The 26,322-nt window shown below is 38.0% G+C and overlaps 2 protein-coding genes across 5 annotated transcripts in view; one reads left to right on the top strand and one right to left on the bottom strand.

Annotated features, from left to right (window-relative positions):
* LOC106874718 (uncharacterized) overlaps positions 1 to 8,518 on the top strand; it is a 75,106-nt gene extending 66,588 nt beyond the window's left edge. For 2 of the 3 annotated variants that reach the window (XM_089356925.1, XM_089356924.1), the window contains exon 6: positions 8,319 to 8,516. In XM_089356925.1, the coding sequence (XP_089213051.1) occupies positions 8,319 to 8,419 (101 nt within the window). In that variant the 3' untranslated portion in view covers positions 8,420 to 8,516. Of the gene's footprint in view, positions 1 to 8,318 lie in introns of all 3 variants that reach the window. The other variant, XM_089356926.1, reaches the window with a different exon arrangement.
* Positions 1 to 26,322, bottom strand: part of LOC106880231 (polycystin-1-like protein 1) — a 247,369-nt gene that overhangs the window by 16,421 nt on the left and 204,626 nt on the right. For both annotated transcript variants that reach the window (XM_089356923.1, XM_089356922.1), the window contains exons 44-58: positions 25,657 to 25,766; positions 23,425 to 23,534; positions 22,895 to 23,001; positions 22,234 to 22,407; positions 21,789 to 21,908; positions 19,561 to 19,840; positions 18,118 to 18,270; positions 16,429 to 16,597; positions 14,212 to 14,296; positions 13,790 to 13,927; positions 12,246 to 12,364; positions 10,480 to 10,590; positions 8,980 to 9,106; positions 7,754 to 7,935; positions 6,342 to 6,455 (exon numbers count right to left, since the gene is read on the bottom strand). In XM_089356923.1, coding sequence (XP_089213049.1) covers positions 6,342 to 6,455; positions 7,754 to 7,935; positions 8,980 to 9,106; positions 10,480 to 10,590; positions 12,246 to 12,364; positions 13,790 to 13,927; positions 14,212 to 14,296; positions 16,429 to 16,597; positions 18,118 to 18,270; positions 19,561 to 19,840; positions 21,789 to 21,908; positions 22,234 to 22,407; positions 22,895 to 23,001; positions 23,425 to 23,534; positions 25,657 to 25,766 — 2,099 coding nt within the window. The remainder of the gene's footprint in view (positions 1 to 6,341; positions 6,456 to 7,753; positions 7,936 to 8,979; positions 9,107 to 10,479; positions 10,591 to 12,245; positions 12,365 to 13,789; positions 13,928 to 14,211; positions 14,297 to 16,428; positions 16,598 to 18,117; positions 18,271 to 19,560; positions 19,841 to 21,788; positions 21,909 to 22,233; positions 22,408 to 22,894; positions 23,002 to 23,424; positions 23,535 to 25,656; positions 25,767 to 26,322) is intronic.

Here is a 26,322-nt window from a genome sequence, read left to right on the forward strand (position 1 = left end):
TTTCTTTTTGGGAGGGGGAAGGAAGGAAAAAAAAAAAAAAAAAATTGGTGGTGTCGATCAAAAGGGATCGTAGGAAGGGAAAAAGGGGCAGTTCGATCAAAAGGGATCGAAAAAAAAAGAAAAGGAAAGGCCGATCAATAGGGATCGTGTATCACACAGTAATGTTCTCGTGTAAAAAGAGGGGAGGACAGTTTAGGTTTAGCCGTGGAAGGAAAAGCCCACGGAAAAGACCACGGTAACCTTGGTCAATATTCTCATTGAAGAAACTATAACAGTAAGTGACTCTCTTTTGCCTTTTTGTTTTATTTTTTTTTCTTGTTCATAGGGTTATGCTCAAGATGGCTCCGTCGTTCACACGTGCCATCCTTGCTACATTCACCCATCTTTTTTTGAAGCATTCACTAGACAAGACTTCCCTTTCTACTCTCAACTTCCTCTTCAGGTGATACTTGAAGAAGTTGATGAGAGATTGCCCAGAGAGGAAAGTCTTTGTCTCTAGACCTTTCAGACGCGTCCACCATACACATTCTTTCGCCATAGCCACAAGTACGATGAAAATAGCTCTTCCTTCCCGTTTAAAGGAAGGAGGCGCGACAATATTCACGATAGACTCGGCTGATAGACCGACTCGTCCCACACGCGATAGCAGTTGTTCGACGTAAGCCCACAGCTCGGAAATGGTGGGACACTGTACGAGTGCGTGCAGAACGGTTTCGTCGCTCTGCCGGCATCTCGGACAGGTCGGCCCCGTGTTTCTCGAGCCATGCCTGTAGAGCTTATCCCGAACGGGTAGTGCTTCTCGATAGCACTGCCAGGCCAGGGATCTCTGGAAGTTGTCCATAGGTCCCGGCCCGAAGGTCGTCTTAAACAGGCGGGTCAGGTATTCCTCGTCGACGCCCAGGTTCGCCCCGAGATCGTCGTCGTACCTTCCCTCCACTAATCCACTATAGAATGCGTTAGTTGTGATGCAGTCGCTCAAGGTTGACCCGGGTTGTTGGAGTTGCCGAAGAGCAGCGCGACACTCGCGGTGCCATTCGCCCTTCCTCGGCCTCTTCTTGATCCATGACTGCAGTTCGGTCATGGAGACGAGCTGCGGGAAAGCGCGCCGCACAAACGGTGACCACACCTGTTCACCGCTGTCTACGTAGAGCCGGAGATGTCGCAGTCTCAGCGCGTGTCTGCGCATCATCAACCACGGCATGCCCAGTCCTCCTTTTAACGGGTGTTGGCAGCAAACGGATCGCCTAACCATCGGAACGCTTCCTTTCCACAAGAAGCGGAAGAGGATGCGCTCCAGTTTGGTGATGGTAGGGTCGGGACAAGGAACGACGGTCAGGCGGTAGTAGATGACGGACGCGATGTACGTGTTCGCCACCTCCGCCCGACCTTTCAGGGAAAGCTTCCTCTCGGCCCATTGCCGGGCTAGAGTGGCCACCCTTCTCGTTATCTCGTCCCAGTTCTTCTCCGTTTGGAGGTCTGGACCAAACCAGACCCCGAGCATCTCAACCGGACCGTCAGTCCAACGTCCCACGACGGAGGCGCTACTTGACGGCATGGGGTTGCTTCTCCAGGTGCCGAGCCGCAAGCCCACTGACTTATCCCGGTTGATTTTCGCTCCCGTTACCGCTTCGTAGTCTCTCAGTGTCTCGCCGACAAGCTCGATGTGCTTTTGGCTAGACACTATGACGGTGACGTCGTCCGCGTATGCCGACACGCTCGTCCCGCATCCCAACTCTCGCGGGATGCCCCTCAGCGTCGCCAGCTTCCGCAGTAGTGGCTCGAGAGTCAACACGTACAGAAGCGACGAGAGGGGGCATCCCTGACGGACCGAACGTGCAATGTCGAAGGGTCTTGATAGATGCCCATTGACGCGAACTACCGAACGGATGCCTCTGTACAAGGCAGCCATCCAGCCGCGGAAAATGGGACCGAAGCCGGCTGCTATGAGGACAGCCTCCAAGTATTGATGGTCTACCCTATCGAAAGCTTTCGATTGATCTAAATTGATCAGGGCCCCACCCATGCCAGGTTCCTTAACTACCCTCTCTATGATGTAGCGCATCAGATGGAGGTTGTCATGGATGCTCCTGCCCGGCACCGCGCACGTTTGCGCCTTGCCGATCAGTTTCTCGATGACAAGCGCCAACCGCTTGGCTAACACCTTGGCCAAAATTTTCAAGTCTGCATTGAGCAGAGTGATGGGCCTAAAGTTATCTATGACGTCCCCCTTGTTTGGATCTTTCTTCAGCAGCGTTACGGCTCCTCGACTCACAAAACCGGGAATGCTCCCGTTTTGCTGCCAGTTGCAGTACACCGCCACCAAGACGTCTCCAAACAAGTCTGGCTTACAGTTGTAAAGCTCGTAGGGCAGACCATCCAAACCCGGAGATTTGTCCCTCGAGCATCCCGCCATCGCGTCCCTCACTTCCGCCGCCGTGATGGCACCTTCGCAGCACTCCGCCTCTCTTGCCGAGAGTCGTGGCAGGCTGTGCAGGTAGGCACTGAAGTCCACCCTGCGTTCTCGCTCGCCATTCGTCCCAAACAGTCGAGCAAAGTGCCGCTGAAAGGCCTCACACATTTTGCTTGGCTCGAGCAGTTCGCGCCCCTGTTCGTCCACCAGAGACCGAATGGTGGCTTTGTTGCCCTGTTGCGCCTCCGCCACCCGGGCCTCTCGTGCGGCTCCAACACCTTCGTTTCTTAGAGCACGCATCCTAGCCCTGACAACGCACCCTTCGTGTTTGGCGTTGAAGTGTTGGTCAAGGGCCAACCTCGCCGCCAAAACGTCGGATGCGATGCCACTTCTAATTGCCTCTTCTAGCTTCTTAACTAGTTCACCCTCTACTCTGTTTCTGTCTATGGCTAGTGCTTTGCTATACCTAACCGCTTCTGCTTTTATTGCTCTCTTGAGGGCAAACCACCATTTGTTATTGATGATGGCTCCTGTCAAAGCCCTCTTTACTAACGTGCTAATCCGGTCTCTGAAAACTGGTCTCGACGGGAAAGACGCGTTTAGTTTCCAGTAACCGGAGCCCTGCCTATGTGTCTTATCTAAGTCTAGCGTACACGTCACAAGTTTGTGATCCGTGTAGCTGACTATGTGAAATTGTGGACACCCTATGCTATCTCTATCTACTCTCCTACACAGTATTCTATCTAGATACGATCTCGACGACCCGATGCGGTTTGTCCATGTCCACATTGGCGCATTCGGGTAATCGAGTCGGTACCTGTCAGACAGTTGAAAGCGTCTGAGCAGGTCTTTGAGGCATTTGCATCCCCGTCTATTCCTATCTCTGCCAACATAGTCTAGATGCGTGTCCAAGGTAGCATTCCAATCCCCCACTAAAAGTAAAGGACGAGACGTTCCTAGGAATACTTCTAGACGTCGAAAGAAATCCGGCCTACCTGTTAAAGGTGGTGCGTATACTGATATGAGTCGAAAAGCACACCCATCGCTGCCATCGACATCCAGAACAACCAATCTACCCTCCGGGTCTATGAATACTGTCTTTACTTCGAGATCCAGACTCTTGCGAAAGAGTAGTGTTATAGATTGACAATAGTGTTATAGATTGACAATAGTGTTATAGATTGACAGTAGTGTTATAGATTGACAGTAGTGTTATAGATTGACAATAGTGTCATAGATTGACAGTAGTGTTATAGATTGACAATAGTGTTATAGATTGACAATAGTGTTATAGATTGACAGTAGTGTTATAGATTGACAGTAGTGTTATAGATTGACAGTAGTGTTATAGATTGACAATAGTGTTATAGATTGACAGTAGTGTTATAGACTGACAGTAGTGTTATAGATTGACAGTAGTGTTATAGATTGACAATAGTGTTATAGATTGACAGTAGTGTTATAGATTGACAATAGTGTCATAGATTGACAGTAGTGTTATAGATTGACAATAGTGTCATAGATTGACAGTAGTGTTATAGATTGACAATAGTGTTATAGATTGACAGTAGTGTTATAGATTGACAATAGTGTTATAGATTGACAGTAGTGTTATAGATTGACAGTAGTGTTATAGATTGACAATAGTGTTATAGATTGACAGTAGTGTTATAGATTGACAATAGTGTTATAGATTGACAATAGTGTCATAGATTGACAGTAGTGTTATAGATTGACAATAGTGTCATAGATTGACAGTAGTGTTATAGATTGACAATAGTGTTATAGATTGACAGTAGTGTTATAGATTGACAATAGTGTTATAGATTGACAGTAGTGTTATAGATTGACAGTAGTGTTATAGATTGACAATAGTGTTATAGATTGACAGTAGTGTTATAGATTGACAGTAGTGTTATAGATTGACAATAGTGTCATAGATTGACAGTAGTGTTATAGATTGACAATAGTGTTATAGATTGACAATAGTGTTATAGATTGACAGTAGTGTTATAGATTGACAGTAGTGTTATAGATTGACAGTAGTGTTATAGATTGACAGTAGTGTTATAGATTGACAGTAGTGTTATAGATTGACAATAGTGTTATAGATTGACAGTAGTGTTATAGATTGACAGTAGTGTTATAGATTGACAATAGTGTTATAGATTGACAGTAGTGTTATAGATTGACAATAGTGTTATAGATTGACAATAGTGTTATAGATTGACAGTAGTGTAATAGATTGACAGTAGTGTTATAGATTGACAGTAGTGTTATAGATTGACAGTAGTGTTATAGATTGACAATAGTGTTATAGATTGACAGTAGTGTTATAGATTGACAATAGTGTCATAGATTGACAATAGTGTCATAGATTGACAGTAGTGTTATAGATTGACAATAGTGTTATAGATTGACAATAGTGTTATAGATTGACAGTAGTGTTATAGATTGACAATAGTGTTATAGATTGACAGTAGTGTTATAGATTGACAGTAGTGTCATAGATTGACAGTAGTGTTATAGATTGACAGTAGTGTTATAGATTGACAGTAGTGTTATAGATTGACAATAGTGTTATAGATTGACAGTAGTGTTATAGATTGACAATAGTGTTATAGATTGACAGTAGTGTTATAGATTGACAGTAGTGTTATAGATTGACAATAGTGTTATAGATTGACAATAGTGTTATAGACTGACAGTAGTGTTATAGATTGACAGTAGTGTTATAGATTGACAATAGTGTTATAGATTGACAATAGTGTTATAGATTGACAATAGTGTTATAGATTGACAGTAGTGTTATAGATTGACAGTAGTGTTATAGATTGACAATAGTGTTATAGATTGACAATAGTGTTATAGATTGACAGTAGTGTCATAGATTGACAGTAGTGTTATAGATTGACAATAGTGTTATAGATTGACAATAGTGTTATAGATTGACAGTAGTGTTATAGATTGACAATAGTGTTATAGATTGACAGTAGTGTTATAGATTGACCGTAGTGTCATAGATTGACAATAGTGTTATAGATTGACAGTAGTGTTATAGATTGACAGTAGTGTTATAGATTGACAGTAGTGTTATAGATTGACAATAGTGTCATAGATTGACAGTAGTGTTATAGATTGACAATAGTGTTATAGATTGACAGTAGTGTTATAGATTGACAGTAGTGTTATAGATTGACAATAGTGTTATAGATTGACAATAGTGTTATAGATTGACAGTAGTGTTATAGATTGACAATAGTGTTATAGATTAACAATGGTGTTATAGATTGACAATAGTGTTATAGATTGACAATAGTGTTATAGATTGACAGTAGCGTTATAGATTGACAATAGTGTTATAGATTGACAATAGTGTTATAGATTGACAGTAGTGTTATAGATTGACAATAGTGTCATAGATTGACAATAGTGTTATAGATTGACAATAGTGTTATAGATTGACAGTAGTGTTATAGATTGACAATAGTGTTATAGATTGACAAGAGTGTTATAGATTGACAATAGTGTTATAGGTGAAGGCACATGGCTAATGACCTTGGTTCTTAAAGCTGAAAGTGTAGAAGAATTAGAATTAAAATTCCAAGTAAGGAAACAAAACTGAAAATCTTAATGTTGATTAAGCAAAGACCAGGAAAACATGCAGAACACTATTTTCTCTTTGGGTGGCCCTGTTCCATATGGAGACAAGATGTAGGTAGAAATTCTATTATGATGTGCTGAGTTCAAACTATGGTTATATAAAATGTGCAGTTAAGTTAGAGAAAGGCTAATACAAAAAGTGGTCTTTGTATGTGGTAGATGTGTGATACAAGTGGACTGAACTAAAAGTAGTCAATGACCAGATGGTGAAACTCAACTGGGCAATGCAGTAAGTCTATCTGAGACTGGAGAATAAAAGAAAACTCACCTAAAAAGATTAGTTGGTGGGTTATACAAAGTAAACTCTACGATAATTTGCTGGGTTTGTTCATTGATAATCTCATCTTTTTTCATCTTCATTATTATTTTGTATGTTTCTGACCTGGCAAAGAAAAAACAATATTGATTATTTAATGCAAAAAATATAAACAAGAAAGTTTACTTATATTGGAGTAAAGAGCCCCTTAGGTCATGAATGACCCTGGGATTGTACCTAGAAAGTTCCCTTCTGAGGCACAAGTCCCAGGGAAGGTTGTTTATGGAAGACCAGCAGTTGCCTATAGCCCCTTCTGGGCAGTAAAGAAATAAGCAGTCACCCATGCATACCAGTCTCCCCACCTCTCCATGCCACCGATGTTATCCAAGGGAAAGACAAAGGGGCCGATACAGCTTGGCACCAGTGAGGAGTCACAACTTTTTTCTACAGCTGAGTGAACTGGAGCAACGTGAAATAAAGTGTCTTGCTCAAGAACACAACACACAGCTCAGTACGAGAATCAAACTCACTACTACATGACTGTGAGCCTGGCACTCTAACTACTGAGCCCTATTGTCTCCTAAATTCATATCAGTGTAACTTATCAAATAACTTGTATCAGTATAAATGACAGTCTTACTAATATTAGTCTGTTGTTTATGGTGATATAAATTATTTGAAAAGTTACATTGATGTAAATTTAAGAGACTATTTTTAATTAGTAGAGGAAATAATTGCTTATAGTTTAGTTCAAATAGAAATTGAAAAGAATTCTGTCCCTTCATAACTTCCCACCAGGTATCAACCTGCAGAAGTTTGAGCTTAATACCTACATCAAAACTTGACATTCTGAGAGGTTCCCACAAGGTAGGGAAGTTATCTTTTCTATAGATTAAGTAATAAAATACTTCGGTACATAAAGAGAAGTGTGACAACTGAAATTTACAAGTGAAGGAAGTTGTGGTAGTCATTCTTATCTTTTGAAAAAAAAAAAAACACAAGAAAACTACAGCACCATTACAGCGATGACAAAGTTGATGTTTAGAATTTGAGGGGTGGCTCATGCAAATATAAGCTGGACTAAATCTGCAATGCAATTTATTTCCAGAAGCACCACCACTTACACTTCATCTGTAAAGCCACAAACCTTCAATCAAGATGAACTGATATCAACTCTCAACAAATGACAGAATACAATGTGTATCAATTCTTCCAATCTTTTCCTTGATTTCCTTTGACCCAGTTTTATTCGGTGTATTTGCCACCACACGCACAAACGCAGACATGCTGGGACAAGGTAGTCCTAGATATCTCAAAAAAATTGGACGCTTTTAGTCGCTCAACTCTTCAATCAAAGCTCTGTGTGATCAGTGCTGACCTGGAATCAAATAAACGACACCTGCAAATGTATAAGACTATCTCACCTTTGTCTGGATAGTTTAGTAAGTGTGTTCCTAATATTTGTGGCTCCATCTTGAGTATGATTGGAATCTTCACATAAAACAGGCCATAAATTATTCCGGAGCTGACAACCCTTTTGAGTATGTTGGACGTTTCGAATATGAACTTTGCCCAGCAAATAGCTGCTTCCATCAGCAATATAAGTCTGTGTCAGAAAATGAGAAAATTCTATAATAGTAAAAAAAAATCAGAACTTTCTTTTTTGCTTAGAAATATATTTCTAATCAGATCATAAAAATCATTTATCTTACTTTACAGAAACTTTTATTAAAGTGCAAAGTCAATATTTTAATCTGTGAAACTTGGACTAATTTCTTTTTATAAATATTTTGAAGCTTCTATACTTTCTGAAAAGTAAATTATAAGATACATTAGTTTGCATTGAAAAAAATATTGTCTTAGTGTCTCTCATGTAAGAGTCCTTCAGCTCTTATTTTCCACTGAAGGTTCTAACTGAGATATTGACTATTTCTTCTCTCTTTTTGATAAATTAACCCTAACCATCAAACTGTCTTTTGCATTTTTCAGTAAATATTGGTTTCAAATTTTGGTACAAGGCCAGCAATTTTAGGGAAGGAATTAAGCTGACTACACTGACTGCAGTGCTTAACTGGGACTTATTTTATTAATTCCAAAAAGATGAAAGGCAAAATCAACCTCAGCAGAATTTGAACTCAGAATGTAAGGACCAGAAGAAATACTGCAAAGCATTTTGCCTGGCATGCTAGCAATTCTACCAGCTTGCAGCCTTAATTTTCAGTAAATATTGCCTCTTGATAATGCAAACCAACTCCATTCCTCTTAAATTCTGGGAATTATTTTGTAAATATAGGTATCAGTTTTCTTCTATCTATATCAGGTAGAAGAAAACTTATACCTAATAGTCTAACATTGGGGCATATAAATCCACAACAGAAAAAAATGGGTATTAGTACATGTGGGAATTAAATCGATAGCTCTTATATTTGCAAAAATATTATTTCATTATCTAGTTGAGTTGTCTGCCAATGGTGTTGAGTCAAATCTACAGAAAAGCTCATTAAGCCTTGAAAGAACTTTAAAAGTATCAAAGATTACACGAGAAAGCAGAAAGTCTTTCATCTTAGAATAACCAGTTAGACTAATCATTATTTTTTGTGGATTTTATAAAAATAAATTGTACAAAGAATCCATCACAGATGAAACTTACCATATCTAAATTGTTTGAATCTCTGTTGTACCAAGGGTCCCAATACATTTGATCAAGAAAAGAAGTTTGAAGCCACTCCCACCATTGGTCAACATTTTTGATTCCAAGAAATTGTTGATTCCCTGACCTAGATGCAAAAACAAACAAAAAAAAAAACAGTAAAACAGAAATCAGAATACCACTGTTGTTGATATTTGGTGAGTAAGTTTCCAGTAATGTCACCTTCCATCTCATTAGATATCTTGTATTCTCTTTTACAGCCATCACACATACATTTGATGATGCTAACCCTAACCACACTGGTATGATACAATAATTAGAAATAGATATTAATGTGTCTAAACAAGACTCTAAAAGACATTTCACTAGAACATTTGATCAACTAAAAGAGAAGCTGCTCAAACACAACTAAAATTAATCACAAAGTGCTAAAGCATACAATCCAAATGTGCACTAAAACTCAGCCAGGAGGTATAACCTGATAGCAAAGAAGAATGGGCGCCAGCCGGCCCAACAGTCGGCTGGGCTGCACCTCAAAACAGAAGGTGCAAACCCTCATCCTGGGTTGTGCAAGCACGACTAACCTTATGATGGCTGACAGCCCAAGGAGAATCTTGGGGTGAGGTTGGGATGTAGGCAGTCTGTGTGGAAGGGGAACTGAGGTGTGTGAGGAATTGAGGAAGAGGAGGGTGGATGTGTGCTGTGTGCAGAAGGCTAGGGGGAGGGGCCAGGGTGCAAGATTTGTGGGGGTCAAGACTTGGCTGGGTGAAGTTCAGGGAATGTGGAGCATTGTTATATGGGAAAAGGGTCTCATTAAATATGAAAGGAAGGGTCTATAGGAGTTGTGTGAGAGCTGCAATGCTGTATGGGAGTGAGATATGGTGTCTGAGGGAGGGAGAGAGATGGCAAGTTTGAGAAGAATGAAGAGACAAATGTGTGGTGTGAAGCTGTTTGATAAGAGGACTGAGGACTTGATGGGGATGTTGGGGTTGGAGGAATTGGTGGAATGGTTGGCAAGGGTGAATGGAGTGAGGTGGTATGGGCATGTGTTGAGGAGGGATGAGGGGCATGTTCTGAGGAGGGTGATTGCGTTTGAGGTAAATGGAGCGTGAAAGCGAGTAGACCAAGGAAAAGGTGGAGGGGACAGGTGGAGGAGGAAATTGGGAGGGTTGGTTTGAAGAAGGAGAACACCCAAAACCAGGCAAGATAGTATAAGGGTGGTTGCTATGGCATTGCGGTAGATCCAACCACCCTCATTAACAGGGACAAAAATCCGGATTTAAAACCATGGATGATGATAGATGATGAAGGTAGTAAAACAACAATGCATTAGGCACTAAAGTCTGTGATTCCACAGCTCACGTTCAAATAATAATGGCATTCAAAGATTGAAGTACAAGAACAAATATTTAAATAATACAATGTTTATTTAATTACACACACACACACACACACAGAGTAACTACAATAGCATGTTCTAGATACAGCTTATTTACTTACCGTAGGAAGATGTTTTTAAGGCTTTCATTGAACATGAATGAAGAGTGAGAACTTTTCCCGAATGCCATAACACACAGAACACCAATCATTAGTCCAAGCATTGCAGCATCTCTATTGAAAAGAGAACAAGAATTTTATCTTCAAAATTAAGATTAGTTTCGGCTCTTGTTTTAATTTATTGATAAATATGTTAACTCCCATTATTTTCTTTCTCTTCTCTATATTCTTCAATCAAAAAAATAGAAAAAAAAGCATACCTTATAAATTTGTACAACTAAGCGAATACAGTAATCCCTTAACTATCATGGGTGTTATATTCCAAAACCTCCCACAGAAATAACTAAAATCTAAAAAAATCTAAATACCAATTGACTGAAGAAACCTGTGATACTCTGAGGAGACTGTGATATAAATTTAAAGAAAGGCTTTAAAAGAGTCTTGCTCTTCCTTTTTATAGAACACTAGACAACCTGTGACCCGTTGGGTCCACTGATGGTTCAGGTCATAAAACATTGAAGCTGATTTCAACACCGTATTGAAATGAAAGTGAATTTTATGATGATTCAATTAAATATTTCAATTTGTTCGTGTCATCACAAGTCTGGTTTACAAGTTCGTGTTTAAGGTTTTACTGATTATTTACAGCATCAAATAGAAACAGAACTTCTGGGATAAACTTGAACTCCAGGAACAGCATTGATTTATGGTGTATGTGCACAATTCTACAAAGATGCAAAAGGAATTGTTATATAATGTAAACATAAAATTAATGGAAACAATTTTCACATTTCAGGGTATTTTCCCATTATGTACCGTTTTGGTTATTTATGAAGGTACCCCGCAAAAACCACCAATCTATGGAATCTGTGGTCTGATTTACACGAAACTTGTTTCATTCCATTTGTACTCACATTTCAGCTGTACCTTACTTTCAGAGTATTTTCTCATTATGTATTAGTTTGGCTGTGTCAAATTACAGACAAGCAAGCACACAAACAAAACTGGCAGAACTACAGACGTTAACCATCCCCACCAACTTTGTTGCTTCATAACTTCGAGAAAAACGGACACTCTTTAACGAAATTTTCAACAAAGGAGTTTCGGATCAGGAAGACCAAATAAGTTGGAACTAATCTGTTTGATGGAGATTTTTTCTGTTTTCTTTTTTAAACCACAACCTTGGAAATGATGTTGGTGGGGAAAAAACAAAGTTTTTCAAATTTTTTTTGTACACCCCCATCCCTAATCATCCCACTCCTGACCAATTTTGGCCAATTCATTTTTGCACTTCAAAACCATGGGAGGAGCCTTTGCAGTAAAAAAAAATATTGAAAAAATTGTAAATATTTCCAGAGGAAAAAGTGAGTGATTTAAGAGAGATCAAGCATTAAGGACTGATTGGATAAAAGACAAGATAGATAAAAAAATTAAAAAACGAAGTAGATTCCCAATGTAGATTATGCAAATCAAAAGAGGAAAGAGTTACTCACATAGTAAGTGAATGTAGCATGGTGGCACAGAAAGAATACAAGAAAAGGCATGACAACATGATAAGGGAGAGTAATCCACTGGGAATTATGTAGAAAGCTAGGATTTGAGCATGTTGATAAATGGCATGAAGATGAACCTAGTAAAGTACTACAAAGTAAGAAATATAATAAGATATTGTAGGACTTTGACAGAGTAATAGAAACTAAGTAATAACATTAGCACTGACAGGGTCATCAATTAACTAGAAGGAAAGTGCTAGTTACCAAAAATTTTACCTGAAAAAGGAATATGATTTCCTTTCTTTAATAGACTTTTTACTGGAACTTAACAACTGCTTTTTCTGGGGTGGCCTTGAAAATCGCAAATGTCGTGATCGTTGACGAGCAGCAAATTCCTGTGAGAAATAAAATAATATCCTGGTGAACTGGTGTAGTGGGGAATTATGTTAAAAAAAAAAAAAGACTGGTATGGCTGTGTGGTAAGAAGCTTGCCTCCCAACCACATCATTCTGGGTTCAGTCCCACTGTATGGCACTTTGGTCTGACTATAGCCTTGGTCTGACCAAAACCTTGTGAATGGATTTGGTAGGCAGAAACTGAAAGAAGCCTATCATATGTGAGCGTGTGTGTGTGTGTCTGTGTGTGTGTGTGTGTGTGTGTGTGTGTGTGTCTGTGTGTCTGCTTGTTGCCTATCACCACAAGACAACTGCTGCTGGTGTGTTTACATCCCCGTAACTTAGCAGTTCAGCAAAAGACACCGATAGAATTAAGTACCAAGCTTAAAAAAAAAAAAAGAACTGGGTCAATTGATTCAGCTAAAAAATTCTCCAAGGCAGTGCTTTGGTCACAGTCATAGTCACAGTCTAATGGTCACAGTCTAATGGTCACAGTCTAATGAATGAAAAAAGGTAAAAGATCAAAAAAGATAAGAAAATAATTTATAGAAAACTAAGAATAAGTTTTAAAATCAAAAAACAGTTTCAACCACTTTATACATTATTTACACAAGGATAGACATAGAGTTAACAATGAGTTTAAACAGAACTAAATAATAGGGATTTTCTTGATACACAAGCTCCTATTAAGCACTTATTACTGCTTTTGGTATTGAATAGTTCGGGAGTCACACCCACTCGTTTCAAGATGACACTAATGACACTAATAACACACACACACTAATGACCCAACAACTTTAAAAACCAAACAGCATCATCTCTTACTCTGTAGAACTACTTATTGCTATTAAAATAAAAGTAAACATTCGCGGATATCAGGTGTGCTTTTGAAATCTCTAAAACATTTCCTTTTTTATATTTAGAACTGTCTTCCGGACAGCTAAATATCCCTCAGCTGTTCCAATATTCTCTCTCCCCCACCCTATCACATCTCACTTAACTATCAAAGTTTCAACAGAGCTGAAAGTTCATGAGAGTTTAATTCCAGATTTGAGTATGAGTTTATAAGAACTAAAGACATAAAGTCATTATTGAAACATAATAATGAACATTATAAGAAATAAGACTAAACGTATAAACTCCTGTTATAAAATAATTTCTATATGATTAAATTACAGTATAATAATATATTTATAAAACTCAAGAAAAATTGAAATAAATACAAATAAAGCAAAACAACTGAGGTTATAAATCTTTTCTAGAAGAGGTCTCTGAAATTCTAAATTACATAATAGGAATTGAACTGTCCATTACATGCCTGACAAAGATCAAAAGAAATGGAAATTTGATAAGGTTCCAGCATCAGGGCTGGTCAACATTTTATATTTCTAGTTTCAAGATGAAACAATTTTAAAGTTACTTTACCTTGCATTCTTCACAACATACTGGTTGTTTTCTTTTCTTATATTCTGGTTTCTCTCCATAAAAACCATCATCATAATGGTCAAATATTGCTGGATTTGAACGGTAGTTGTAGGCATTGTAGACTGTAAGGATGAAGACCTGAATGGAAAGTGAACAGATGTTTAGAATATAGAAAAGTGAAAGAGATCTTGAAAGGGGATGTGACAGTGACAGAACGAGAAGTAAAATGCTAACCATAGCAGGATTAAGGTTTTCAAGAGATTATGAGAAATGATAGAAGAAGCTTTAAACTGAACGATAATCTGATGAAAAGGAGAAAGCAAGAAATGGCAGTTTGGCAATGTAAACAATAAATGAGAGGTGATGATGAAGACATTGAAGAAGATGTTGGACTGCAATTTTATGAGAAGACAAATACTTACACAGAGAGGATGTGTGATGAAGACACAAGTTGTAAGACTGAAGTAAACAGATTGCAACCACATCATACATTTAGTATGACCAAATCTAGAAAGAAAAATAAAAAAAAATTTCAAAACATATATTAAAAAAATATCAGAAAATTTTGACTTAGTAAATTGAAAATGCTCAGTATAACATCTTATGTAGTAGTTGTAGCAGCAGCAGTTATACCATCTTCAACAAACTCTCTAACAAAGGCTGTGTTAAAACCAAAATGTTGGGGACACCATGTTAGTAATAAAGATTAGATGACCAATGAAAAATATTTTACAGCAGAGTTTTTTCTCAGTAAATTCGAGTCAAATATTTTCAATTTCTTTGGCACATGATGATGATGATGATGATGATGCTTACAGGTTACGTTAGTGGCTGGTTGTTACATTAAAAAAACAATTGTTTTGTAGTGTAGTCACTATAGTAGAGGAAAAACTTTCTGTCTTTTATTTAATTTTTTGCAGGGCCTTTGAGAGTGGTGGGTGTAAGGGAGGAAGATATCCCTTGACTGGAGATCTAGTCCAGATACTTGCAACAGACTCAGCAAAAGGCACCCAGGGGCCAGGTTAAATTGGATAATGAGGAAGCTTACTGACTCTGGAATTCACCTTTAAGTAAATGACAATAGTTACACTTTGCAGAAAATATTCTTAAATCAATGAATGATGTTTTCCATGCTAACGGTAAAAGTGTCTTTCATGTTTTCATGTAAATGGATGCTAATAATTGTTCTAAGAGTTAACAGTCATTTACTTACCTTTTGCATCACTGAAAGCCATTGCTTATAAGTTGTTGAACAAGCCAAGACTTTTGAACTCGTGAATATTATTAGTGATGTTAAAAGTTTAGGTGTCATAAAATTTGGACAATTCATGCAATCAGTTTTAAAAGTACATGCTAACAGATGTCTGGCATAGAGGCATGCAATTCAGTTAAGAATGAATTGAAAAACAATCAGGTGATGACCAATTAACAATCACATCAGATCATGCAGACACTGGAAGAAAATTAAAAAATGGCACAGGATTTAGAAAACCAAATGCATTTTGGAATGCTGCAATAAAGTAAACAAATCAACACAGATATAAACATATGGAGAAAAATAAAAAAACAGAAAAGATAGTACAGCATTCTAGTAAATATGCCCTTCATGGAGCTGGCAATTTGGTTTGTTCAAACTAAGTTGCAGCTTATGCTACAAAATATTACAACAAATAAGATGGAAATATCATCCCCCAATCAGTTGAAAGATTGCCAATATATGACATGGGTGTTGCAGTGATCATTTCACCCCACTTTAAAATAAATCAGGAAGATTCATTTTAAAGTGGGAAAAAAGAAGGTATGTGAGAAGGAATTAAGGGATAGAAAGAAAAGCAAAGAGAGGAACCCCACCACACACACACACACACACACACACATTGAGCATTTCCAGGTTTAATACACGTAAAGAGAACAATGAATTTGTTAGCAAGTGGGCAAGCTTCTACAGTGTAAGTAAATATAGAGAGTGTCTTGCTATAAGACTCAGTTAAGAGAAAAGACCACAGCATTTCAAGTTTGCATATTTTGTGGTGACTGTCCTTATCAGGTGATCTTCAACCATATTTCAGCCAATCATTGTTATGGTACATTTGTGTTGTGCTAAGAATAATGGCAAATTCCATGCAGTTTTGAGCCAAATTATGTTTATAAATTGAGATATGCAAGAAATACAAGGTGGAGGATTCCAGAGGACTTGTAGAGGCTTTCTTGGTTAACCAGTGACTATACCACTTCTACCTCAAGCGCAAGCACATAACATCTTCTCCTCTTGCCAAGTAGACATTCTCATACACTAGCCACTGATGTTTTTGAAGAAAAACTTTTTCTAAAGTAACAATTGTAACATCAACCTGTAAATAAACACGTTAATAAAATCTAAACATTAGAATTTGATTATTTGGGAGCAGCACACAACTAGACCAAATAATCCATCTCCCATCAAAACTTCACCACGGTCTTTAACAAAATACTGAACAATAATCATGATGATAATTGTATTAGTAGTTATGATAATTTAGCTGAGAAACAGAGAGAAATAAAAAAGAAGAAAAACCAAACCAAACACGTTCTCTCCAAAAGTAAATCTAAACAGATATCAAAAGCTATAATAACACAAGAATTCAAAACAGTATTCTTACCTAAGTCCGAAAAACATAACCACAGCTGCACATAGAAGGGTGAGCAGAAGACAGAGACCATAGTCTATCCAGCGGCAATAGACAGGAAGGAACAAGCGTTTTGACTGACGTCGTGAAACATTGGAGCCTTCGGATTTTTGGAGAAGTTTTATTTTCTGCAAACTGAAGTCTGTTTCATAGAAACAATACATTATTAATAAGACAGCCAAGAACAAGCAGCTAGTTATGACATTATATACTGCACAGATTGTTGTTACTTTGTAAGGGAATTAAACGGCCATAGATTTATATGCTGCCTGTATAGAGTATTCCTAAAGTAATCTGGAAGCTGCCAATGTGTTGAATATGTGACAGTTTCATGTTTTTGGAAAGGTACAAGCATTACAATCTTATGTTTTGTCTCCAATAAATTAGAGAACTTATGCTATATAAAAAATTCTTTAAATGAAGATATATATATATATATATATATATATATATCATCATCATCATCATTTAACGTCCGCTTTCCATGGGTTGGATGATTTGACTGAGGACTGGTAAACCGGATGGCTGCACCAGGCTCCAATCTGATCTGGCAGAGTTTCTACAGCTGGATGCCCTTCCTAATGCCAACCACTCCGAGAGTGTAGTGAGTACTTTTACATGCCACCAGCACGAGGGCCAGTCAGGCGGTACTGGCAATGGCCACGCTCAAATGGTGTTTTTTATGTGTCACATGCACAGGAGTCAGTCCAGTGGCGCTGGCAACGACCTCGCTCGAATGTTTTGTTCACATGCCACTGGCACAAGTGCCAGTAAAGCGACGCTGGTAACGATCACGCTTACACGAGGTCTGATCAATAAGTATCCAAACTCTTGCCGTAGTAACGAAGCTAAAGTACACAGAGTGAAGCTGCTTGGCAAAGATTGACTGTTAACTCTGCTGTGCATGCACACTGAGTTTTAATGTTCCAGCTCGCTTCTGTTGTTTACAGCAGTACTTGGAAGAAAGGTGTGTAGCATGTGATCATTGCATTGACCATGACAAAGTTATCATGGCAATACCTGCTTAGAGGCCTACACAAGGTTGCAGAAAGTGAAAGAGGAGTGTATGAGCTGCACACAAGTGTACGAGTGGTTCAGACGTTTTCAAGATGGCCGAAAAAAAAGCCAGCTGACTAAAAAGACGTTCGGGTTTCAGTTGCACAAGATCTCCTTGATTGTGTTGGAAATGATGAAAACTTTCTGAAAACTTTGCATAGGCCTCTGAGCAGGTATTGCTAAGCTTTTAGCAAAATTTGATACAGATTCTCTGCTCAGCGTTCTCTGTCATGGTCAATGCAACAATCACACGTTACACACCTTCCTTCCAAGCATTGCTGTAAACAGTGGAAGTGAGCTAGAACGTTAAAACTTAGTGCACAGGCACAGCAGAATTCAAGGTCAACACATTTACAATGGACTTTTATGCACAGTTTCTGTCAGGCAAACTTCATTCAGAAAACATCTGTCGTCTTCAGACTTGTAATAAAACAAAATCTTCTGCAAGATGCCACACAGTGTGATTGGACATGAAACCACAAGCAAACTTAATAATCCCATGGTCATACTCAGTGATCATACTGGTGTCCAGTGACATTTCATATTTTCAAAGCTGGCAAAATCTTAGAATAACAACATTAAATTGATACAAGTGAAATCTCTTACCTTTATTAAGCAAATCATTTGACTGATCGGAATCCAAGTCAAGTTTGGTGTTCATATTGAGTAAATCAGCTGACAGCATTGATCTGTGATATTGGCTGTTAAAATCTTCAAAGCCACTGGATACCTGATCTGCCTCATCGTTTTCTGAAATATCTATGAAAGAGAAAGTTTACAAAATCTCACAGTAGACTTTTAAACCTGATAGCTTAGACATACTCTGCACTACAAACAGCAAGAATAATGGCAAAGGTTTAAGAAGTTGTTTGGCCCAAGTGACTAGAGCTATGATCAAAAGTGTTCCAGCCATAACTGTCCCACCAGTTGCTACATTGTTTTTTATATTTCTTATTTAAGATGATAGAATGTGACAAAAAGAATTGGCTGCTATTTCTAGCAGCCCCATTAGCACATTTGTAACTAGCTGGCTCCATGCCATCAAAAATAACAGCTAATTGTAGTATTTTATATATAAGTATGGTTGGTAAATCAAATTAATAGACTTGTCAATGTTATCTAGTGGTTGTCTTTTGAGATGTGACATTGATCGTCGTTTGTTACTGAAGGAACGTTTGTTCACACATACAAACGTTCACATACTTTCCTTGTACATGCACACACATACACACATATATTCACACAGAGTTGAAACGCTGTTTGATTTTTCTTTACGACATTGAATGTTCACCATCTCACTTCCATTGCACACACACACACACACACACACATTCACATACCTCCCTTTTATATACTCACACAGAGTTGAAACACTCCCACTACCAGTTTGCCATCACTCCCTCCTTCCTTATTCACCTATCACCCCTTCCTTTCTCATTCATATGTTGTGACAGAGAAAAACACAAGAATATTATTATAGTAGATGGTATTAATGCTCTTCACAAGAATGTTAACAAACGAAATCTACCTTAATCCACTACCTTAATCCATTACCCTAATCCATTACCTTAATACACTACTACTTAACACACTGTAAATGAAAAGCAGCCAAAGAATTGATGAATTTCATATCACTTTGGCTTTCGCAGTGGATCTTAAAAGTGTGAATTGACAATTTAATAACAAACCACCTCCTCTTCCTCCCTGCTCCAGAAATGTTCAGTGGAATGTTATGCTGATAAGCACCCATGTCTGTATGAATGCCTCTGTGTTTGGAGACATAAATAGGAGGGATTTGTATACAAACATGTGCCGTGCAAATAAGAGAAAACATATATTTGTGAAAATATGTTGTGAAAATGTTCAAGTAAGTGTATTTGTGAGTCAACCTGAATATTTGTGTCTTTATGTGTGTGTGTGTGTGTGTATACATAGTGTATGTATTTATTGTTTAGTAAATCTAGAATCTAGAAGCATGTTTCATATGAAACATCATAAAATAAGAAACGTTTTTGAAAAGTCACTTTGTCAATAAGAAAATCTTTTTACCAGTTTTCTCTTGGGTTACAACTTCCCTTAAGGATGGCATGGACGGTTTACTACTGTTCTCAGAATGTGGAAGTGGTGAATCCGTACTGGAAGTGTGCTGTTCCTGCTGTTGTTTTTTCCACTTTCTACAGGCCCATTCCTGGAGATTCTGCAGGGTCAAGATAGTAGGGGTAGGGGAGTATGTCATTACGGGCTCAATGTGAATAGTATGCGGCATTTCAGCATCTTCTGATTTCCCATCTTCATAGTCTTCATCTTCCTCTAGTCCTGGGTATGGGATCTGCAAACAAGCAATGAAGCTAGAATTAATAGTTTCACTGAAAACATTGTCGTTATGTTTTCTAATGCTCCAATGATTCTGCTTAGTAGCTGCAACAACAACAACAACAAGTAATTTTAAGTGGATACAAGCAAATCTATTCATTCAGTCAAATTTTCTCCCAAGGTATGGCGAATGTATATTTTACCTCTACTTTGAGGAATTTGAAGGGAAATCTGACTTTAACACTATAGCAACAAATGAGGAATCAGTCTGGAATGGTATTGTCTCTACTTCTTTGATTCTTACTATTGAGACATCATTACGCGAGTAGAGACCAACAAAGGAACCTTAATATGATTACTTGACCAGCTGCAAATAATATGCAAATCCCCATCAACTTTACCCCTACTATCTGAAAAAAATGTCACACCCAGGAAAATGTGGACACAGATACCCACCTCCAGAAGACCAGCTGCTCATAGCTGGAGCTTCTATATTTTAATTTATAGTAATTATATGTCACAATTGGTGAACAATAGTGTCATTGTTTACAAGTTGTTAATGAGCTAATCCCTAGTTCATTGAATTTCTGACAGTGAGTGAGTAAAGGAGTATGTGAAACTCAGTGCAGAACAACTATCACAAATTTTCTAAAGCAATTGGTATGCTATGTTTTCTGACTAATTTTTACACTCTGTCTGATGCTCTCACAACTGTGACAAGTCAAATTGGCTGAGTCATTACAATAGTAAGCAGAATACTTGGCAACATTTGCTCAAGCTCTCTCTCTCTCTCTGCTCCTATTTCAAATCCTGTTAATAAATAAAGCAGTCCTCCTTTGCTAGAATTGATTTCTCTCTCACTTTATAGAAGAAATTGTCTGTAATTATACCAGAATAGAAATGGGCTTTAAGGGTTTAGATACCCAAGGTATGTTAAACAAGGCACTGCTCAATCCAAGGTTATGGCCAAAGACCATAGGTTCTAGTTAATTACAGGTGATTGAAGTGAGAACCACAGGATTGCAATCTGAACTTCTTAACAACCCTACAATCACTTTTGATCACAGGTCTAGTTGATCAAATTTGATCTGGAACTGAACAACAAAACCAATACTTCTGTTATAATGAGTTTGGTTAAAAGACTTTATGAAATGAAATTTGCAAGAAAGATGATAACTTAGTAATCTTCCACTTATAATATGTACGCTTCAAGTCTAACCAAAACCTTTTCTAGGTAAGTTCTCCACTGCTTCATGGTACCACCTAGTGTGTGCATTTTCCTTACTAAGCGAGGCTGAGATATTCAGTTTCTAAAGACAGTTATTTAAATTCTATAGCTAGAAATAATCTGCCCCTCCCCACTTCATTTTGGGTAGAATTACAGGAAATTGGATCACTGCAGCATGAAATTCAGAAAGTAAAATATAACTTAGAAGAATATAACCAAAGAAAAAGTAAGAAAGTAGAAATGACAATCTCTAAATATGAAGTTATGGCAACAAGAAGACTGGTAGCATCGAAATGCACCAATGTATGTTGCAGCTTGCTAATCATTAGTGTTAAGATTAGCTTCTTATTTTGCCAGTCAGTTGTTTATCTTAAATCTATTCATCATTGGATTAATTATACAGACTCATAATATGCAGTAATTTAAAGCTACAACATTTATTTTGCAAGTGTTAAATGTAGAACAGCTACGCTTGTTGTATAAATGCTGTTGATGCATTATAAGACAACGTTTAAATTAATCCTCTCTCATACAGTAATATTCAGAGCTTACAGAAGATCACAGATGAAATATTGTCTGTACTACTTCTAGGTGATTACAGATTATAGATTATAAAGAATGTCATTGTATTTATACTTGAAAATCATTTCAGCTTTTGAAAAGTTTGCTAATACAATTTAGTCCTCGTTATACAATTGTTGAAATATCAAAACCATAAAAGACTGTTTTCACTTACCAAAGTTCTCCTGAAAAGGAAAACCAAAATCCAATTTATAGGCAAAGTAATAATACAGGTGCAGAAACCAACGGCAATAGACTGCCAAGACACATCAAGGAGACCAAACTCGCCTCGATACTGAAAGTTAAAAATTGAAGATGATGTTTAGCCATTAGAATTAAGTAGAAGCCATCTTGTGTTTTCTTCACTAAGTTGTTTTTTTCTTTTCTTTTACTGTTTTACATGCTTATTTTTTTTATTCAGTGAATCAAACTTGAGCTGATCCCTTGTTTTTACATCCCTTGTTTTCATTGCCAAGTATCAGCACACTTAACACAGACACATGCATTAATTAATAAAGTATATCATATAATTGCTCTTGTTATCAATTAAAGCAATTATTTTTTTAATTTCTCCCCACATGAAGTGAAATTTTTTCAAAAGATAAACAAAAACACTCTACCTCTTTCGACACAAAATGGTACCACAAAGCATTCAAGGACAGGTAACTCATGAGTAATGTCAAGCAAACAGACACTCTCTGTGCTCTGGTGAATCGACTGTGTGGTGGCTTAGTTATGATTGATGTCCACAAATGGTAATCAGCAATGTATTGAGCACCTTTAGCAAAGAATATCTACAACAGACAAAAGAAGTTTATTACAAGAGAAAAACTGTAACTTATCAATTGAATTTATCCTCTTATATTTGTGGCAAGAAACAGAAAATAGTGGAGGATAAAATTCATTTTGTGCAGTATTTAAACATGGGCCAAAGAAGAATGAAATTAAATACTACAATATAACACAATTATTTTTATCTAACATTAGTAAAATGGGCCAATGAGATTAAATAACACTAGTTTTGTCTCAGAGGAAGACAAGGAAATGTAATGCTAAAAATCAATGTTTATCATCCTATATAAGGAAGCGAGTTTTCCTTATTTACTTACTACAGAACTTTTGAGTTCCTTCAAAAACCCCTGTTTAAATATATCACAAATTCTTATTAACCATGCTGAATCTTCAGATTGGCAAGGACTTGGAACAAAGTGAAAATAGTATTTTGCAGGACTCAACATAAAGAGAAGAACAACAAAAAATGTTACATTTTAGACAACTTACTGTATTAAATCCAACATTATCTTTTGCAGCCCACAGCTCCCGTTCAACTCTGCCATCATCTTTGCTCACAGAAAACCAACGTTCACTAATGAAATAATATGTCTGACCTACAAAATAACAATAATGATTTCTTACATGGCCACAGATTTATTGCTGAAAACAAATGATATAGCATGGCCTTACTACATCTTTATAGTTCACTTGATCTGTTAGAAATTACAACCAAATCATACCATCTTGAGAATAAAGAAGGACTCAATAAATAATGCCATTCTAGATATGGTATGTCTTGTAAGTAAAGTGAAATTAACTACATTGCTTTTTGTCGAGATAAAGTAAAATAAACTTTCAGTTCAAAATCGGACATTTCATTCTTAACGACCTGACGTATATATATAGATGGATACACACACACAAACATGGAGAGATGTGGGGGTATAGATAGATAGATAGATAGATAGATAGATAGAGAGAGAGAGAGAGAGAGAGAGAGAGAGAGAGAGAGAGAAGTGAACATCAGAACTACTAACCTGAGTTTAAGTCATCTAAAATGACTCGGCTTAAGAACCAACTGGGAGAAGTTCCTGAGTTGTTATGCCAAAGTTGAATCTTCTGCAATTTGCCAATGCTGTCGGGTAATCTGCAAATAGAGAAAACGAAAACACACATATGTATATGAAGAGGTGCAGGTGTGGCTGTGTAGTTGACAAATTCATTTTCCAATCATGTGGTTTCAGGTCCAGTCCTACTGGATAGCACCTTAGGCAAGGGTCTTCTACTACAGCCCCAAACTGACAAAAGCCTTGTGAATGGATTTGGTAGACAGAAACTGAAAGAATCCTGTCATATATATATATATATATATATATATATATCAGCCCCCTATTATTTACCATAGTCCTCCAGGCAATCACAGAGGAGTTCAAGACAGGTTGCCCCTGGGAGCTCCTCTATGCTGATGACCTTGCCCTAATTGCGGAGTCACTATCAGAACTAGAGGTGAAGTTTCAGGTGTGGAAGCAAGGTCTAGAATTGAAGGGCCTTAGAGTCAACCTAGCTAAAACCAAAATCCTAATAAGTAGGAAGGTAGATAAAACACAAACCCCTTCAGGTAGATGGCCCTGCTCAGTATGTAGAAAAGGAGTAGGTAGTAACTCTATAAGATGTACCCGGTGCAAGCTATGGACACATAAGAGGTGCAGCAACATCAAAGGCAGGTTAACTAGCAAGTTAGTTTTTGTTTGTGGCAGATGTTCAGGTGCAATAAAGACTGCAAACAAACAGGAAACAACTTCTATCTCATTCCAGGGTGAAAAACTAGAGGTAGTCGATAGCTTCCGCTATCTGGGCGACCAAGTTAGTAGTGGGGGTGGGTGCGCTGAAAGTGTAGCTGCTAGAATAAGAATAGCCTGGGCAAAGTTTAGAGAGCTCTTACCCCTGCTGGCGACAAAGGGACTCTCACTCAGAGTAAAAGGCAGACTGTATGACGCATGTGTACGAACAACCATGCTACATGGCAGTGAAACATGGGCTGTAACTGCTGAGGACATACGTAAGCTCGCAAGGAATGAAGCCAGTATGCTCCGTTGGATGTGTAATGTCAATGTGAATACCCGTCAGAGTGTAAGTATCTTGAGAGAAAGGCTGAACATTAGAAGCATCAGTTGTGGCGTGCAAGAGAGACGATTGCGCTGGTATGGACATGTGGTGAGAATGGAGGAGGATAGCTGCGTGAAAAAGTGCCACACCCTAACAGTTGAGGGAACCCGTGGAAGAGGTAGGCCCAGGAAGACCTGGGCTGAGGTGGTGAGGCAAGACCTTCGTACATTGGGCCTCACCGAGGCGATGACTACGGACCGAGACCTTTGGAAATGGGCTGTGCGTGAGAAGACCCGGCAAGCCAAGTAAGATCGTTGCCAGTGCCCCTGGACTGGTTCTTGTGCGGTTGGCACATGAGATGCACCATTTTGAGCGTGGCCGTTGCCAGTACCGCCTGACTGGCTCCTGTAGGATTTTCGAGCGAGATCGTTGCCAGTGCCCCTGGACTGGCTTGTGCGGGTGGCACATAAAAGACACCATTTCGAGCGTGGCCGTTTTCGTGCGGGTGACACGTAAAAGCACCCACTACACTCTCTGAGTGGTTGGCGTTAGGAAGGGCATCCAGCTGTAGAAACTCTGCCAAATCAGACTGGAGCCTGGTGTTGCCATCCGGTTTCACCAGTCCTCAGTCAAATCGTCCAACCCATGCTAGCATGGAAAGCGGACGTTAAACGATGATGATGATGATGATGATGATATGTATATATATCATCATCATCATCATCATCGTTTTACGTCTGCTTTCCATGCTAATATATGTATGTATGTCTGTATTTGTCTCCACCTCCCCCAACATCGCTTGACAACCGATGGTGGTGTGTTTACGTCTCTGTAACTTATATATATATATATATATATATATATATATATATATATATATATATATATATATCTATATCTATATCATCATGATGATGAACGATGATATATATATATATATATAATATATATATATATATCTTATATTTATTAGATTATATATATCCCATTTATTACATTATGTACCATATGCAATTTGTACAATAAAATATCATGCCGCTGTTTGTCAGTACAGTGTTATGGAAACCCCTTCATGAAAAAATCTGCACTAAACAAACACAAGACACAAGTAAGTATTGAATACAGTTAAATGTCAATAATGTTAGAAGCAATGTAATACTAACGTCATAACAAATTTATCACGAGAGTTTCTCTCAAAGAGGGGTTTCTCCTCATCAGATATCAGTTCTCTAGTTTCAGACATGCCGTATTCACCATGAAGAATAATACTGATCTGAAAATGAAAGAGAAACTTTCTTACAGTAAAATTGGCATTTGAATAATTTTAGGATGGAAATAGGAGGAGAAAATTAGATGAGAAAAACAGCTGACGTAGTTGAATGGATGAGTATGAGGAAGAGAGAAAGATGTGTTTGTGTGTGTGTGTAGGTGTAGGTGTTACTATAATGAATTTCTTCTACACTCCCACACCTTCACCTATCTACCAAAACCTGTGTAGGTATATATAATACACATACACACACATACATACATACATACATATATATTTAAGGCAGGTAAAATTCCCTATATACTCTCTCTTTACTTTTTACTGGTTTCAGTCATTTGACTGTGGCCATGCTGGAGCACTGCTTTTAGTCGAGCAAATTGACCCCAGGACTTATTCTTTGTAAGCCTAGTACTTATTCTATCAGTCTCTTTCGCCAAACCGCTAACTTATGGAGACGTAAACACACCAGCATCGGTTGTCAAGCAATGTTGGTGGGGACAAACACAGACACACAAACATATATATACGACAGGTTTCTTTCAGTTTCCGCCTATCAAAT

Source organism: Octopus bimaculoides, chromosome 9 (assembly GCF_046866305.1).
Source record: "Octopus bimaculoides isolate indiv1 chromosome 9, ASM4686630v1, whole genome shotgun sequence".
NCBI classification, from domain to species: domain Eukaryota; kingdom Metazoa; phylum Mollusca; class Cephalopoda; order Octopoda; family Octopodidae; genus Octopus; species Octopus bimaculoides.